The sequence below is a fragment of the Pseudopodoces humilis genome, chromosome 3 (genome assembly GCF_049639895.1).
Source record: "Pseudopodoces humilis isolate 2021_Gansu_Grassland_sample_001 chromosome 3, ASM4963989v1, whole genome shotgun sequence".
NCBI classification, from domain to species: Eukaryota; Metazoa; Chordata; class Aves; order Passeriformes; family Paridae; genus Pseudopodoces; species Pseudopodoces humilis.
The window spans coordinates 22,119,114-22,138,408 of record NC_142202.1 but is presented as its reverse complement, the minus strand read 5'-3'; the positions used below and the strand labels follow the sequence as shown (position 1 = coordinate 22,138,408).

The 19,295-nt window shown below is 39.8% G+C and overlaps 1 protein-coding gene across 3 annotated transcripts in view; it reads right to left on the bottom strand.

The window, feature by feature from the left end:
* Positions 1-19,295, bottom strand: part of KCNH1 (potassium voltage-gated channel subfamily H member 1) — a 173,886-nt gene that overhangs the window by 85,431 nt on the left and 69,160 nt on the right. For all 3 annotated transcript variants that reach the window (XM_005523359.2, XM_088052716.1, XM_088052715.1), the window contains 2 exons: positions 4,029-4,228; positions 198-450 (listed from right to left, as the gene is read on the bottom strand). In XM_005523359.2, coding sequence (XP_005523416.1) covers positions 198-450; positions 4,029-4,228 — 453 coding nt within the window. The remainder of the gene's footprint in view (positions 1-197; positions 451-4,028; positions 4,229-19,295) is intronic.

The window sequence follows — 19,295 nt, the reverse complement described above, 5'->3', positions numbered from 1 at the left end:
GACCCCATGCTAAAAGTAGTTTCCATTGACCAGATGAAACAGGTCGAAGTAATCTGGATATTATATGGTTGCACTTTAAACCTCTCCAGGCTGTGGCAAAACCAACTTAACTGAAGCTTTTTTAAAGAATGATTAGAAGAGGCTATAAATTCCTGCACATATTTGTATTTATGCATATTACCAGCTCTGAAACTCACCTAATATAGCAACGACTTCATCATCCTGGATTACTTCCAGGGAGCCCGAGACCACGAAGCAAAGGCTGTCGACGCTCTCCCCAGCGTGGTAGATCAGGTCTCCTGGAGCACAGTGCACTGTCTGGAATTCCATGGCGAGCGCCCGGAGGCACCCATCGCTGGCCAGCCTGAAGGCAGGGTGCTCCTTGAAAACCTTGCGGTTCAGATGCACACAGATATCTGCTCTCATGTCCTTAGGGCAAATCTGCAAAACCTGGCAGGGAAATCAGGCAATCAGTTCCTGCAAATGGCTTCTACCTGCCTGCTATGGCTAGTTTACCACTAAGGTAAGGTTTAAGAGCTACTTTCCTCCTTCTTATAAAATTTCTAATCTCAGAGTGTATGTTTATTTTTATATTATTTATCCACATAAGCCACAATACTAACTTAGTCTACTTTATAACACCTCACGGAAAACACTGTTTTCATCTCAGCAACATGCTCTGCTGGATATTGAATCACCAGAAGGCCTCAGGTTTTTAAGACAATAAAACTTAGAGCACAGCAGTACAGAAAGCATTGAAGAAAATCTTCCTGAAGAATTGCTTCTAGAGGGTAGGTCACTTTTTTCATAGGCAGATTCCGTGAAAAGCCTGCACAAGTTATATGCTTTAATGACTAAAACAAATTTAACTTTAATTAACTCATAACTTTGAGAACTGCAGGTATTCAAATTTACCCCTCAATGACACTACCAAGTTTTTTGTTTATGCAGGAAAGGGATTTTAAGGTACGATGCTGTTTTGGGCAGCTTTTTGATCTTCCAAATGCAATGTTCCTCACGGCAATTCATGATGTGTGCTCCTAAGAGAACACGAGCTGATGCTCAGCACAGCGGGTACCAGCCAGGGCCATTTCTGAAGGGTTTTAATATAATACAGACAGCCGAGTGGAAAGAATACAAAATCACTGTTGCGTGTACAGATTAAAAGTGGAAAGAAGTAATATGAACAGGGTTTGGGGATCACAAAACCCTTGATGAAGCACATCCAGGACCTATTGTTTGAGAAAAACATTGAGTAGTCTCAGTCTGCTTGTTCTTGGTTTTTTTTAACTGTTTTCTTAGTAATAACTACTCTATCCAATTAAGGAACACTCTGGTTGATCTTCAGAGTTACTCCCACACATTTTCCTAAGTGGAAAGAGAAGACTGCCTCACTGCAAATACTCCTGAAAAGCAAAGGTAACACAGGAAGCACTATTGCTAAGTCTACACTTTGAAATGGGGCTCTCTGCAAGATCTGAGCAGAGAACCAAACTCATAATTCTGTGCATGGCACTGGTTCCAGATATCATGCCTGGTACTCTAAAGACAAATAACTCCACCACCAATATCATCATCTTTGGTCCACCTCCAAACAGACATTTTATTACAGATATTACTTCTAAAAAGAGATGTATTTCTACAGTGCTTAGGTGTAGGGCACTCATGAATGATTTTTCTTGGCTGCCCTGTACAGCAGAGCTGCCAAACCTGCCAGTTCTCAGTTTTCCAGGCTCACAGAAATGGGCTGGGGCAACAAGACCAGCATTTAACAGGGAACACAGGCAGCAGCCATATCTGTCATTTCCATTATCTCATTTACTCTGGCAATGAAAATATTCCCTGGTGGCATATTCTTGCCAAATTTTACTACTGGAATTACACACACACTTTTCAGTAACCTGAATATCATATAGCAACAATGTTGCAATAGAAATAATAGCAAAAACCCCTAAATATACAAGAGAATATTTAAAATGATGCTATTATCCAAAAACTTTTTTGATAAAAAAAGACTTCTTAGAGGAAGTTAACTAATCTTCCACTCTCCATTTAAAGAAGTTGTCTCCAACTTTTGTGTTTCACTTCACAAAAATTAAAGGGATTAAAGACATTTGAGAGTTACAGATAAATGGGAGAAGACTTTCATTTGTCCAGGAGGTAAGAAATATATCTTCATGGATCAATTTTAGAATCTTTCAGTAGCTGTTGGTTAAATTTCATTGTACTGGCATCTTCCAGACTTGTAACTTAGCACATCTGCAGTTAACACTGAACTGACAAATTTGTGGCCTACAAAACAGTGATAGGACCAGTTCTGTGCTCAGTTCACACTTAAGTCTCTGCCCCATCTGCAGGAAGCTGTTTCAGAGGACAGCGACTACCACTGTTCTGTCTCATGAGCAATACATGTTTTATTCATGACATCCCAGAAATTATGCACAGGCATCAAAACTACAGAGCTCAGACCTGGGAGTTTATGGATTGGCACAGCCAAGCATAGCTTTTGCTGTGCAGATGAAAGCTGAGCTCTTGGTTTAGCAGTCACGGCCAGTGGCAGTTCAGCTATGAACACACCAGTGTTTGAAACCAGCACCGTATTAAGCTCTTTGCTGTCCTGACAATCGGAGACTTTTCTCCTGTTTGTTAAGATAATTCTCAAAGGCTACACTGGGTATTGTTGTGCTGGGTTTGGTTTATCTGCTGTCTCAAAATAGACCCTTAAAGCATTTCTCTCCTTATCAAAGGAAGTCAAGAATGTACATTGAAGATAAGCTTTAAAAAAGAAAACTAAACAAATATGTTTTACACAGCATTTTTTTCTTGTTGTTTTTTTAAAATGATGACAAGAGTTTGTAATGGGGGCTGAATGAAAAAAACAGCATTCATTACACTATGTATCCTCAGATGTCTCTCCACCTTCACCAAATGCACCTACTTCAAATCACAACCCCACACAAAGACAGATTGTGAGAAAACATGCAGAACAGCTTCTAACCAGCGCTATCCAGCACTAAAATACCATTTCTTTCTGAAAGCTAGTGTGACAGACAGTGCTTACAGAATCATGTCTGGGATCTAAAAATGGCAGATATGCTGAAGACCATTTAGGAAAGCAAACAGTGCCCTGTGTGCCCCTCAGTCTCCAGGCAGCTCAGTGCAAGGCCACATCTGTTCTACTCCTTCATAACGATGCTTTAACAGCTGTACAGAAATGACACTGTTTGCTCTTTAACTGCATCATCCACAGTTCAGAATACTAAATTAAGCTGCCAAACAGAAGGCTGGTGACCAGAGCATTGGTATGATTTCCTGAATGATCCACCTCACAAATCACACTTCTTTACAAGCAGAAGAAAAATTGTCTATCTCTACAAAAGCTGGCAACTAATATGAAAACGACAAGGAGTTCCTTTTGTACATTTGTTCTGGTGAAAGGCCATCTGCTATTTTAAAAGACACAATGGGAATTTATTTCTAAATTCAATGAATCTGAATGATAACATCTGCCTTACATAAGGTAGATTTCAAGCAATACATTATTAAATACTTCCAGTTTTCATTAATATTTTTAACCTGCACACAGAATATTACATTCAAATTCTCTAACAACAACAACAACAACAAAATTACTTTGTTTTCAGGCCCACAGAGCTGCAAGCAACCTCACAAGAAATATTGCAAAAAAAAAAATCTCACTTGGAAAAGCTGTGGGATTGTGTTACAATCCAGAACTTGTTATTTACTTGTCACCTTCATTTACTGCAAGCTGAGCTTTTTCTTTACCATTTTTATACTATTTCATGCCATTTCACTAGCAAAACATACATACTTTTACCATTATCATATGTCAATATGATAGAATAGCTGAAATACTGTATTTGAAAGTTTAAAATTAAGGGAAGCTGCTGCTTCCCTTAAAAATATTTAAAGAATATTTGTCTCCTTTACTAAGACAGTACCTCCTGTTTATTTTAATGGACTACTTTCAGGATATGACTTCTTTCCTTGCAGTTTAATTTACTTACCTTTTCAGTATCTATTCCTCTGGACATTGACCAGGTGGAAACAATGTAATCCATCACACGTTCACTCAGTCCTTTAGGGACCTGGTAGAGCTTTAAAAAGTCCCGGACACTGTTCAGCATTTCATGGTATCTGTTGGTGTTAGCATACATTTGCTGAAATATGGTTGTCACATTACCAAAAATGGTGGCATACAGAAGGGCTGTGAAAAAGAAGAAAAAGCACAGAGAAAATACATGTTAAGATGTGGTGATTATTTTGTGTTCCACTGGGCTTTAAAGACTGGAAATGGTAGGTTACAAAAATGCATGCAAATATCAGTGCTTTATTAGGAAGGCCTGATGAGCTCAAGCACTTTATAGGTCACCTTCAGCACGACAAACTGAGGACCACCACCTATTTTTGTGAGAGCATGTCCTGCATCACAGAGCTCCTAAAACACGACTGTTTGTCCATCAAACAATTCAGCAGTACCCAAAACCTTACAAAACCACAACAGAAGACAGAAGAATTTTAAGAGAAATACCTTGACAGCAAATACTTTAATTTCCCATCTCAGGTTTATAGCACCTGTGTTGAAATACTATCAGTGACACATTTCCAGGCTTTAAGTGAATTATCCCAGTGGTAAGCTGAGTCATCGTTACCCACCTTGGTGTGACAACAACAATGCATCAAAGCAGAAGATGGAATATGTAATAAACAGCTACCATGGGTCAGTAATTTATAAACATAAGTTTAATAATACATAAAAACTCGCGTTACATTTTATATTCTTCAGGAAAAAGAACAGCAAGGGCTGAGGGAAGAGCTAGAGCCCTCAGAGGCAGACCTTTGCACAGGCCTCCTGACTTCACACAACACAGTTGTGAAGCCAGCTGGTTCATCAGGATGGGTTTAAGAATAAACACGAGGAAGAAAAAAAGGCAGTGTTTCCAAGCATGGAGAGAAGCAGATGAAAACACACAGGGCTTGAGAAGATCCATCTGCTGAAGCCCAAGACAGAACAGCAGGCTGGTGGCAGCCTCAGCAGCCAGGTTTGATAGCTTGCAGAGGCTGGGGCTGCGGCTCTTCCAGCCAATCCATCCCTGAATGAAATGGAGAGACAGGAAGCCCCAAGGGAAGCTTTCCTATGTTGTGAATCAGGTCAGTGATACGTGACAGGTTGGCTGTAGAGGGAGAGGAACAGTCAGACTGCAGATGTGATGATAACCACCCGTTAAGTGCTCTGGCTTGCTGAGTAAGTTCTTCCTCTTAATCATTTCCTGTCCCCCAAAACAAGCACTGAATTGTGAGTATCGTATCTCTTCCACTCGAGATAAATCAATGAGAAGCCATATTTATAAAAAAAAATATATTTTGCCTTACTGAAGGCAAATTATTATTTTGCTGTTTATTTACTCCCCCACCAGCTATTAAAAAAGAAAAAAAAAATCTTCACCTCACTCCTTCCTTTGAGAATGCAGCTATTGATTCAGGTCAGTGTAATAGGCAGATATCCTTAAGCCAACTAAGATGCTCTAGGGTTCTGTGGCCAACAAAAACCTTTGATACTGTGCAAAACAAACTTATGGGACTGTCTGTGCCCTGATCATCATGAAATGTAATTTAACTTTAGGTTTGCTCAAGGCCTTTACACTGCTGATTTTCTGCAGAATTCCTTCTTGATGCTGCATGACTTTTCTTTTTATGAGCTTCTGTAGAGAATAGCTGTCTCTTTTTCCATCTACTCCTCTGTACAAACAGGTACAAAAATATGCAGAAAAATGTGCACACTCAGTTTAAAGAAAAGTGGAGAGCATTAATACAGTGACCAAAAACATTTATTTTCCCTGTTTAACCTTAACTTGTGCCTGAACAAAACGATATCAGGCAGTTTGATGAGTATGAAGAATGATAAAATGCTTTACAAAACAGATTTACCATAACAGCTCCTTAATCCATGAGTATTTTTGTATTAGAACAGCATTACCTATCCCTAAGTAAGTACTGTTTTGCTCTCTGTTATGCAAATACAAACAGGACCCTACAGGAGACTGCAGCAGCACAAGGCAGCCAGCACAGCTCTGAAACCAGTGACAACTAAAGAGAGGGTGGCAAGCAGATTTTTATCTGTAGGTTTCTTGACAACAGCACTTGTGTCCATACAAGTCTCTTTGCTCTCTGGCAAACAAGTCTCTCAAGTGAGACCTGGGGGTTCACTGTCTTGGCATGTACAGCTCCATGGCAGCAAAGGTAAGATGGAGTCCCCACTCTTCCCCATCAATGTCCAGCTACATGAAGCTTAAAGAAAAAACAGAAGTTTGGTCATATATTTTAATTATTATGAAGCAAGCAATTTCCACTGCAAATTGCAGTTCCAGTATGACAATTATCTCGGCAAGAAAAATTATTCCTGCCTAGATTAATTTTTTTTTAATTCCCAAATTTACAATCCTTAATTTATCATTGGCCAACCACTTTATTACTATTAAAGACACATTAAAGCCAAGGATTTTTGCAGCCCAATATTGGGTAGATTCATTAGCATATTAGACCTTGAACTCTTCTGCACAGAAGTAGCTGGCTGTGTGCCTTTCCTTCCTTTCAAAGGAATAATGAAATGAACCCACCGCAGTAGACTGCAGCCCCAGACAGATTTCAGAAACACACATTCTACTAAAGGAAGAAAGTTAGGCCATTTATGATAGAGCAAAATCTCCAGCATTTCCTCTCCAGATCCCTCAGAAATTATATAGCCCTCACCCTCTGACATCAATATTCTTTTTTGACAATAAAGAAAAACATCTTGTCCCCAACAATGTGGCTGCTCATTTACACTGTGGTCTGTGATACTCCATTTAAACCAGGGTTTAAATAACATCACAGATAGGACCATAATAATTACAGTGGCAAATTACCCACAAGTGAATCATGAAGGTCAGACACAGGTTGCAAAGGTCACCAAATCATCTGCTACTTCTAGTGATGTAACAAGTAAGAATAGAGAAATAAATACAAGCCAGTGTAGGTCTCAGCTACCACAGTAAGTGATCTGGGGTCTTATTTTAGAATTATAAGAGGAAGAATTTCTATCTGTAAGAATGAGAGGTTTACAATTACCCAAATTACAGATGTAAGTGCTGCATTTGGTTCCTGAGATGAATCAACAGATTGATGATGGTTTGTTCAAAATGCACTCATCCAATGTGTGCAGAAGAGCTACACAGCAACAAGTGAGACCAACATCAGCTAGTGAACAATCTCTTAATATCTTGCCCCCAAGAATTGCAGTGCCTTCTGAAAATGAACTACCTTCATTTTTGCTGTCTGGAAAGCTGATTGAGAAAGTCTGTCTGTATGTAAATTCCACTTAACTAGAAAACCAAAATAAACCCTTTTTACATACTGCAATAACCTAAGTACTATTCAAAGAGCAAGCACCTGCATTTGCAAATAGTAGATGATTTAAATGTATAATTGCACTTCTGTTTCACCAACAAGTTCCTAGTATACAACAAATTATTCAGTTGAGAGAAAGCTGAAACACAGCCTTGAAGATCTGTTGCACTGTATCACTTCTTACTAAATATGAAACACAACTGTAAATTAACCACAAAAACTGTATGTCTCAAAGGCATTTTTCAGATAACACATTGTGAGGTCACACAAAATTAACATTGATCAGATAAAAAGAAAAGCAATAATTAATTGTATGGATCATCTCATAATTACATGAGAAAATGACATTATTTTCAAATGTGTAATTAGAACAATGTAAGAGTTTATAATTGCTTGAGATTAGGAGTCTTGATTAGTGGTAATTATGCCTACTTATGGGTAGAGAGCATGCAGTTAAAAGAAAAACACTGAACTATTAAATACAATATGCAAGTAAATACCAAACTGAACAGGTATCTTAAAGAATTGTTTACAGACCTAGTTTTGATAGAATTGTTATTTGTAGTCTTGCAATCTGATACCAAAGCTTCTAAAGTGAGATGTACTTATCAATTATCTACACAACCTTCTAGAACAGTACAGACAGATCCAGAGCTGCTTAACTTGCTACTTCTTAGGAAGCTTTGTGTATTATAAAGTTTCCTATTTGTAATCTTTTATCTACCTTTTTTATTTTTTTTTTTAACTAACACAATGTATAAAGACATAATTCCATTTAGCTAGTAAAGAATAAATGTAAAAAACTTAGCCAAAATCTAATGGGTCAATTAATTTTTTGCACTTCATGATTTTCCACAATATATATCCAGAACATTTTCACCTGTTAGAAAAAAAAAATTACAATTGCTAATCTTAGCAGGTACATAACTTCCTGAATTTCACAACCTGGGAAAATGACATTTTTTTAAGTGAAATTAAATTCCCAGAGGAGCTCTCCCCCATGCTGTCCAGTAACTGTTAAATCCTGCTCTTCCCACAGCTCTCTGTTCTCCTGGACTGAAACAATACACTGCTCCACCTCCCTCTTTCATTCCACCAGCTTCTAATTTGCACCTCCAAAGCAAGGCAGTAGCAATGGCAAAGATCAGAGAGCCGGCACACTACTGAGCAAGTCTGAAAATCAATTTAATGGCGAAGAGCAAAGCAGAAAGCCTGAGCAGGCCATGAGGGACATGCACATCAAACCGTGTGGCGCAAGCACTTGACTTCTAGTATGAAAGATGAGAGACCACAGGCAAATTTTATTAAACTCTTAGTTAAATTCTACTGCAAATCTCACTCTCATCATCACATCTGGTGAAATCAGTCTGCTGGCAGCAAAACCAGGACAGAGAAGGACAACAGAAGCCCAGAAGTGGGCTCTGGCTACAATGGAAATGTCTCCCCTGCAGAAGGGTAGGACACCAGTGAGGATGAAATTGATAAAGGCTGAGCAAGAGACCATTGGCACATTTTTTCATCTTCCCATCACCAAAAAAACCAAGAACTGCAGTGAAACGCACGTCAGAGACATAAACAAGGGAACAGCTGCTCTAAGAAGCCACTTAAGCAACTACGAAGGACTAGAGTAGTAGAAACATCTGTGCACCTTAAAATAGGCTGTCTACAGAAAGGGAAGTTAAGAACAGCAATGGAACAAACACCACAAGCAGCTCCCACTGCTTCTCTCCCCACACCCTTTCCTAACTCTACAAAATAGAAGCAGCCTGCTACTACAGCAGCACAGCCATATCACCTCCTGTTACCTCATTGATTTGCAATGACTTACATTTTGCCAGTTTAAGACTTAATATGGAAGAACAGAGGCAAGTGCTGGTAAACTACCAAACTTTCTAAAGATGCTGAAATCCAGCATCCTTTAGGATGCCTCAAAGCCTTTATTTATTTATTTTTTATTTTGATCTGGAAGCACCCACACAGCTGATAGGAGCAATTACAGGTGTTTTGGCTCACAAGCATCATGCACAGCACAACTCTGTAATAGGTTTTGCTTTTGCCTTTTTTTGGCCATACGATAAACAGTGTGGAAAAACACACAGAGCAAAACTGATCAGAGTAGCAATCAGAGCTAGAGGACAAGCCAATAGAGCAAACTTCAGCATCAGTCCTGTTAGAAAGCTCTTCAACATAAACAGCTCTCTCCAAACTGACAGTGAAGGGCCAACACCATCCTGCTCTCTGTGAAAGGCTGCATCTTGGATCCAAGAGCCTGCTTATGAAAAAAAAGAGAGGAGGAAGCCTCCTGCCAATCCTTACAAAGGAAGAGTGGTGGCTATTACCTCCCTGGCCAAGGCTCCTACTTCTGTACAGCAGCACCTGACTAAATTAACACAGTCCCACTAATTAACGCTGTAAAATCTGGATTTTGACAAACTGAGAAGTGTCCAAACAAGTAAAATGGCAAGAATCCTGGTTCACGAAACTCATCACTCATTTGTTTTGACAGCTAGAGCTTAATATTGTGTTTACCCTGAAAGGTGCCAACAGTCACCAGAGGGGGATTTAATGGCAGCCACAGCCTCCATTGCAGCCAATATGCTTGCAGAAAAGCAGATTACTAAAGTAATCAGATGCACAACAAGTAAAAAGTAGCCTGTGAGGATTTAGATGTGTTCTTGGTGGCAAAATTAAGGAGTAAGAATCTGGTCATACACTACCTTTCTGCTGTAAAGAGAGACCAACAGAAGACAACAGAAGCATAATGCTGAAAGGAATTAAAGAGCATCCTGGGTACAGTGAGACTTCAAGCTGACAGACTTTGAAATCCCTAACCAAGAGCATCTCTCACTTTCAGAGAAACAGGGTTGCACACTCTTATTCTATAAACAGCACCTGCAGACCAATGAGTTCACCTGGCTCTTCTTACTTAAATTACCTGAAGGCATCCATTTCTCTGCAAGGCCCAGCATTCCACCAACTGGCAAGTCCCAATAGCAGTGTTTTACATCTAAAAGTGCATCATAAACCAGACAGGAAGATGTATGTTGTGCCTCAACTTACAGGTAAATTCTTAAACCTGACAAAAAGCTATGAGTAACTCCAAACACAGTAATACCTAATCATTAATTGAAATTAGGTCCTTAACCCTTGACAGGAAGAGGACTGTCCAAGAACTAGTATAGTTTAGTCAACAAGTCTACAGGAAAATCCTTGCACAATAAATTTATTTCAGTCAAAATATAACAACATGGGACAGCAAGATCAACAGGCAAGACTTGAAATGGGAAATGCCAGCGTGATAAATCAAAGGTAAGACTAGAGAAAAAGGAAGATTCTTGAAAGAAATCTCACAGAAAATGGAACTTCCTAGTCACCTCTCCAAATTTTATTCCCCACAAGATAGGTTTATCTCTGATAAGCTAAAACAAACGGCAAGAGAATGTACCAATTTACAGCAACTATAGTTCCTGTAAAGAGCAGCATATTTATCACAACATCTTCAGGAATGTCATAAGGGATTAGTCTAGAGCAACACTGAAGCACACATCTTCAAAACATGGAGCATCATCAAGACCTTGGCTGATGTGCCAATTTCATTACCAAGAGGAAACTACGTGTACAAACAGATAACAGCTGGAAAAACGATCTCTATTCCAAACATACCAGGGCAGACTCCCCAGTGGTACCAACACAGGATGAACTCAGCTCAATGCATTCACTAGCAGGTTTTACCGCGATGAGAATTAGTAAAATGCCAAAACTGATTAAATCCTCTGCAATTTGTGAGAAAGGACACTCTTTTACTGTTTTGTAGAATTTTATGGACAATAAAATTTAAATTGTCTAGAAAATTGAAATGGATTTCCATTTCATTTCCCATCACTAATGAACAGATCACCATTTAAATGACGACTGAGCCATTTAAGGGCATAATTTTTCTTCTACAGTTTATATAGGGTAATGCATGGCCATTTTCAATTACTTGGTTAAAATTAAATCTCCAGATACTGCTTCTAGATTTTTACTCATTTGCACCAATATGATAGCTTTTGCTTTCAAAGCTGTTTTATCTACGCTCAACTTAGCTCAAATGGTTTGCCCCAATTAAACATCAACTCTCCTCATTTTAAAATTTATTACTGAAATAGAACTACACCAACAAAAGAACAAAAACAAAAACCAAAAGCCACAATTAGGAAAAGTTCTTTTCATGTGAAGCTGCTTACATATGTAGCTTGTTAGCATTCCTCTGTTCACACTATTTCCTCTGTGACTTGTATGATCCTTCCTACGAGGCCTTGCAGGAGGGAAATCAAAGGGACACTCATGGAGATCATCTGTTATCCAAATTTTTGGTCCTTTCCCTACATTACTGCTACACATTCAGCTGGGCTTTGCACTGCTGGCTCCAGCCTGTTCCTGCTGGCAACTATTTTGCAATAACCTATCCGTGGCTTTTGAGAGGTCAGGACTCAATCTGAATTTTGCACACCAAAACCACCATCCAGCACTTACACGTACTGATTTCTGGACACAACTTGCCCCCATCACTGATGCAACACAAGAGTTTAATGGCTAAACTCTTGTTCAAGCAAGAAAAAGAATTCTTGTTGTTCAAGCAAAGTTCAAGTAAAGTTCTCCTGTCTGATTCCTTTCGGTCATTGCTCCAACCTCATTTAATTAAGGTATCTTACGTTTGAGTATGGTATTCAGAGTAATTCTTTATTCCAAATGATAATTGGATTCAGGTGGCTTCTCTCTCCTCCCACCAGAGCACCCATGTGAGAAATTCATAACTGGCTGCATTCCTTCCTTATCATGTTCAGATCTGAAACCACCAGTGAGACTACAAGGAGGAAGGACCCAAGGCTTCCCCCGAGACTGCAGTGATCTCACTTCTCATTAGGCTTAAAACCTCTACTCAGCTGTGTTTTAAATACTACTGCAAGGTGTGGGCATGTCTGCCTGTGATGAAAGTTAAGGACACAGTTCAGAGAAACACCAAGACTGCATTTCTCTTCGACCACTTTCATCCAACGACTTACAAGTCAGAGACAGCTTCTGCCATCTATGTAGCAGTACAGCACAGTCTTATTTTAGGCTTTCTCTTCTCTGAGAACAAATTAAAAAGTTAAATTTTAATGCCTATAAATTACCCCAACATAAAAGCAGAGTGGGATGGAGGTACTATGGCTCCATTGTGAAGAGAACCAGAGGTGGGTGGTAGAGTGCTGGCCTCAACCAGACAGCTGATGGAAAAATTGCATATCCCTTGTCTCACAGACTCCAGAGAGAAGACATTTCTTTGGATTAACTGTATTGTCCCCAAACCAAAACCTAGTTAAACAAAACCCTGCAAACAACTGAAAGTGGGTAACTGGAAGCCTGTGTCTTCCGTAGCTCACCTGGTTTACACTCAGCAGGCCCTTCAAGCTGACTTTGCTCTAAGCAGTCACACTGTGAAACCAGCAGTGACCTCTGCAATGACCAGATACCAGAGAGGCTGTGCTATTCACCCAGGAGCTGCCAGGTCTGTTCAGGTGACAGACCAGCCAGCAAGAGCTAAGGGCATGGCTGCACCTGACAGGATTAATGGATACTGGACATAAGGACAACAACTAATTCTCAGCTCATATCTCCTCTACTGTGAAATTAAGCCCCTAAAGCTATTGCACTTAACTGGACTATGCTGCACTTGTGTGCTTTGCCTCTCTGCAGCTCAGTCTGAAGCTTTTGATGCAACAAAACCTTGGTAAGCCACCCTGGGATGTTGTTACTTCAATAACCACAGCCAGACTGCAAGGTCTCATCATCAACCTGCCAATCCCTTCATACACATGCACAACTTCTACTTCTGGGTGCAACAAGTACAAACAAGTTATGTGACTATATTCTACACAGGGTTTTCAAGCACCTCCCAAACAAACCTAAAGACAAAGTGGTCCAAAACCTCCCCTTTTCTGGTATCTGTAAATAGTTACAAAGACTTAATACTGTTCATAACACAAATAAGAATAATGAAGTTTGGAATTTAGTTGACTAAACCAATGAGGTCGGAGACAAAGATGACATTTACCAGTGAAGACTAATTTGGGGTGGTTAAAGAAGAATTGTCACTGGAATGACTAGGTCTGAGTCATGCTCCTCCCACACACTAATCACAGGTGTGCTTGCAGACCAAAATCAATAGGTGCACACAGTATTTACAAGAATGTGACACAGGAATAACTCATAGACAGTGGCTTCTCAAGGGGGCCCTGCTTTACTGACGAGTGAAATGACAGGCTAGCAAAGACACAGATGGTTTATCAAAAAATAACTGGAACCACTGTTGCGTTTTTAATGACAAACCATGGATGACTGCATGTGAGAGGAATACTTGCCTCTGGAGCAGTGAAGAGGGTTACAGCCTAACTTTCCGAAACAGGTATTCATTTCTGTTCCTATGGCTCCAGTCTTAAAAGTGCTTCTGTTTCAGGCTGAGTCTGCTATTTTATTAGAACTCAGCAGGACTAAAAGCCCCAGTAAACATGCATACAACTGAGAGTTCCGTACCTCACTTCTAAAAACAATTGTATTTATCATGATATTCAGGGGTAGATGCTATTGTGTAAGAGATACTGCCTAAATTCTTTTTAAAGTCAACATTACACGGAAATCATCTGACATCTAAAACCATTTTGTGCTTTGGTGAGTTTGTTGGCAAGTCACCACAAAATGCAAATATATTTGCACATAAACAAACATATATATACAGTCAGAAGTAAGGATGTACTATTATCCCACTGGGACCTTTTTAGAGAACTGTTCTGCTTGTGCAGTGCCTGCCAGGCACACAGGAATGGTATTTGCAGATACTAATAAGCTGAAGCTGTCCGACAGAAAGTACAGAGGACTCTCAAAGGTAATGAAATATCTCTGTCAGCAGTTTGCAGCTACAAACCTCATCCAACAGTTAGGCACACAAAGCTTTTCCTTGCTTAGGGAAGACCGATTGAGAAAATTATACTTCAGGTATAATCCCCTGCAGTCACTGAATATCTGGGATACAACAGGCCTATGTTTCAAACATCAATGCAGGAGCAGAGACCTGAACTCAGGTCTTCCATTCTTTCTGAAGAGTTCCTCTGCCTAAAGGTGACTGAGTATTTTGAATCAAAGAGAAAGGAAAGGAAATGAAAGGGAAGAGTTTTTACTAGTAGAGCTGTTCCAATCTCCATAAATACAGCAGGGATGTGTTCACAGTATTTCCATATCCTTGGAGTCTTTGAACCATGAAAAAATGGATTAGAATGGAGGAGGCAGATATCTCAACATAAACACAGACTTCTCTGCTCTCACCTCTCCACAGAGTAATGTGTTTTCTGGCAGACTTGCTCAGAGAAGCTTTACTTGACCAGCCACAGCAGATGGAGAACATCTACTATCACTCCCAAAAGATCCTAGGAAAAGTAATTTCTAAGATTCGTTGAAGTGATTTCACATAGGTGCATGAGCAAAGTCTTAGGAATCACAAGGAAATAAGGCAGTTGTACCAACTGGTGAAAGTAACCAAAATCTCAGCATAAGTAAACCCTAGCACATCATCAGGAGTCAAACCTCAGAGTAAACCTTTCATCACAGTGACATGGGGTACACAACGTAAGAGCAATGGCTCCTCCTGAATTTAAATCTAGATCTTTGGATTCCAAAAGGAAAGGTCCCCTCAGACGCCCACTGTCTGCTGACACACCACTGGATGTAGCTTAACCCTGCAGCAGTGCTATGGCAGTCACTGGTCACATTCCCTGAGAATTCTTACAGATCAGGGATAACTTTCACAACACCAGAGGACTTCCAGAAGAGTTTCTGCAGTTGTCACAAGTCTTTTCCTTGTTTAAGCACTGAAGAACTTGCCTTCTGTAATTCAATTATCTGCCAAGTACAGAGTCACCTAAGTAGCATGTTAAATCTTCCAGATATTAAATTATTCCTTCCCACTGATGGAGGCAACAAGAAAATCTTACAGCTCATTGGAGATGAATAGTAGGATTTGGGCAAACAATTGTGGCAAATATAGTCCATGTCATTTACAGGCATTGACGTTGTCTAAGGATAAAGAAGTAAAAAAGCAGGAACTTATTTTTGCACCTAAACTGTGTAACAACCTGCATGCTCACCTTTTGAAAGCTATGTGAAGAACTGTTTGTAAGCTGTGTGTGCTACCATGAATATTCATTTACTGGTCTTCAGCACAAGGCAAGGATAGAATGCTTTTCAACAGCTTGAATTTTTGATATTGCATAGTTACTCCTGGCTGACAGATATTAATGATTCTTGACAGAATGCTTATCTTTGAGCTCTTGCTGTAATCAATCAGCACAAGAGCAGCAGGCTATTAAAATATTTTTCTGTCAAGCTCTCTTGACATGCTTTGAATGGTACACAGCCTCAATGCTGGGTTTGGATTTTTTTTTTTTTTGTGTTTTGTTCGTTGGATTTGTGTTTTGTTTCCAGTTGTTTTTTGGCAGCTTTTGTTGTTGTTGTTTTGGATTGGCTTTTTAATAAGAGAATCTACCTGAAACCACACAGCTGGACTTCCTTTATCAGCACCTCTTGAAGTTGTCCTTAAATATCAGCCCTGATGTTGAGCATTTAGAATCCAGTCACCATGGTTTCAGCTCCTTCTGACAAATGTCCCTCTGTCTTCTTTCTATCCTGCCTTTCTTCATCTACACATGCATACACACTCTTACTTAAAACAATTTATCCCTGTCAGACTCTTGTCATCTACCTGGACCATAATTACTCTTCTTGCCTCCTTCAAGAAGTTCTAACCTCCTGTGTTCTCTCACTTCTTCCAATTTTCTATTCAATACCCTGTCTTCCTCCAGCCTTTCAGAAACCTGTCATGGGAGCAGTGATTTAGCAGTCTCTTTGCATCACAAAGCCTGTAAAATTTAAATCAACAGCTTAGCAAGCCCATCAAAGAGGCTGCCAGACCCTCTTGGCCTCAATAGAGAAGCCTAATGACTAGGAGGGAATCAAAGTTAAATTAGATGGTCAGGAGAATTGGGACTCTTCAGAGATCAGAGGAGGGAAGCAGGGAAAGGACGGGGATACAAACCTAAATATGTAAGCATGGGGTGAAAGAGCAGAAAAGGAATGCAGATGAGGTTAGGAACACAGAACACAAAGGAGCAGCTGATAACTGAACTCATGAAAGAAGCAGAGTTTAAATGTCCAGTTTTCTGCACAGGCTTGGCTTTACTGATATCAATACCGTCCAAGATGAAAAGACACTTCAGTGGCACTGCAGAGGGAGGGAACAGATACACAATGGCATGGTGTGTACAGAGCACAGTGAAAGCCACTCTGCACTTGTAAAACGTGAAGAATTAAGAGTGGCAAGACAGGCAAAGCAGAGACCAGGAGCAGTTTGTATACAGCCACAGAGGAGTGTGTGACAAAGCTGGGAACTCAGCCCAAACCTGCCAGCTCAGGGCCTCTCCCCTATCCACCACCCCACACTGTCAGCACTGAAGAGACAAGCAACAGGGTTTTTTCACCTTTTGCTTTGCTCTTTGCCTATCAGCTTATTTCCTTTGCAGGTCATAACACCTGCTTGCTGTATCCAGAACCTTCTGCAAATTCAAGAGACCTCTGCAAATTCAAGCAACAAGCGCCTATCTCTCTGAATGTTTGGTAAACAAATTCCAGAAGAAAAGCACTGTCCCTATCTGAACCTCCATTACTCCAGTGAAAAGAAAGCATGTCAAAAGCCTGCTTAATGAAGAAACAGTTTGAGTTAGGATCATGTTCACCAAGATCTGTAAGTGAAATGTAGCAGTAGAAGGCTGAGCTGTGGCTTACACACATCCCTAAAAATTTTGTTTGAAGAGCGTGTCAACATCATGGCTGCCATGCAAGCCACTTTAGACTGAGCAAGTCAGACCAAAATAACACAATAACAGTGATAACAAATAGTCCAGTGACAATGTTGTCTTTGCTAGAAGCTAATGAATATAAATTCATCCATTTTTATATCTTAAAGCAAATACTCTATGATTTTTATTTGCTTTTCCTCCATTATTTCAATGATGAAAGCTTAGGGAATAAGCTAGAAAGATGAAAAAATAAACACTTTAGAACAAGCCAAGGAACACTAGACAACAAATCCAGAGAGACTATTGCAAAGGACACTGAAGAGGAGAAAAACATTGGGTCCTGACAATATCCTTCATACAAAGCCTAGATAAACAAGTTGACACAAGCAAGGTGTGAAAGAGAGGGATGAAGTCCTTTGTGTTAATCTGCAAACTCACAGAAAAAAAGCTTCAAGAGCTTCTGCATGGCCACAAATCCCTTCAGAGCATTTTCACTTGCCCAAGTTCTTACCATGAGTGTGCCAAGACAGCATCCATCCCATCCATACAGAGACCACTTCTCTGCAGCTGGAAGGAGAGGAGACAGCAGTTCTTCTGAGCACACTGCCAACATTTTGCATGTTGAACCCCTTTTCCTCCCCATCTCTGTGGATCTATCCCATTTGCCATTATTTTTCCATCAGTGACAAGCCTGAGGTGTTAAATCCAGAACAGTTCTAAAGGCTACATTACATACATGTGGTTTGAGAAGGGCACATGAAAGAGGGAAATTGCTCAGAAAACCATTTTTGAGTGGAATCACTATGAGGATACCCAAAATAGAATATACTGTGTTTTCAAATTCTTAATCCAAATGCAGGAGGGGAAAAACACACATGTATCACACAAAAGGCAGAAGATTCTTAAGGGAAGTATTTTTTACCTCACCTTACACATTAACACTATGTTTTCCCTTCCAGATTATGACCACTGGGATCTGAAAATTTTGAGCATTTAATGGCCAGTCCTGACTCCCTCTGCTGGTACTTCATATGGTCTCCTCTTCCTCAGCCTTAGAATAGAAGCAATGTCCTTTTAGCAGCTCCGAACAGTAGTGCATAGTGGGAAAGTCTTGTCACAGCAGTTTCATTAAGACGTATAAATATTTCATTAAGACTTAAAAAATACTTTGGAATCTTTGAGGGTTCATTATCACAGTTTTTAGCTTTCCTGTATTATGCTGCCCTTGTATTTGCTGTCTAGTACATTTAGACTTCCAGCTAGACTAAAGTTAGAACAGAATTAAGTAGTAACAAACATAAAACCTTTCCTTGCATGGTTTCACAGTTCACGCAAAAAGGACAACTGGTAATAAAAGTCTTAAACCCAATTTATCAACACTGCAATAAGAATGAAGCACAGAGAAAGCTTTAAATACTAGAAGTTGCAAGCTGGCAGTGTGGGAGCTCATTAAAAAAAGCACTGCACAAGAATGCTCAAGGCAAATGCCATTCAAACTTTTTCAACTCTGAAGTTATTTAATCGTCACAGCAATCACAAGGGATAAGGCATTGTTTAAAGGAACTGGCTTTTGTAGGCTGTTCAGTCTTCTGGAAACGTATTCATTGTAAATATGCCACCAATTTAAAATGCTCCTCAGTTCTGAAAAGCAATCTTTCTGACCTGAGGCTTGATACCTCAAGTTGCAGAGCACCCTCAGCTGAAACAATCCAAACAATGTGGGGCTTCTGAATGCCCCAAAAGGCCACAGCTGTAAAACAGGGGCAAACTGAAATATTCTGCAAGTAGAAATACTAGTTTTACACACATGCAAAGCTAAATTCATCATTCTATGTGTGTTTATCACCAATTTCACTAAACCAGCATTAAGACAACATAATTTCTGCATTAATACTTTGTACTCATTCCCTGAGCATTAAAAGCTCTGGTACCAGGGCAGTATCAGGAAAATCTGCTTCCATATAATATACATTTGCATGGAACTGCCCAGTTTCCCTTTTCATTGCATTTGCAGTCTCTTAG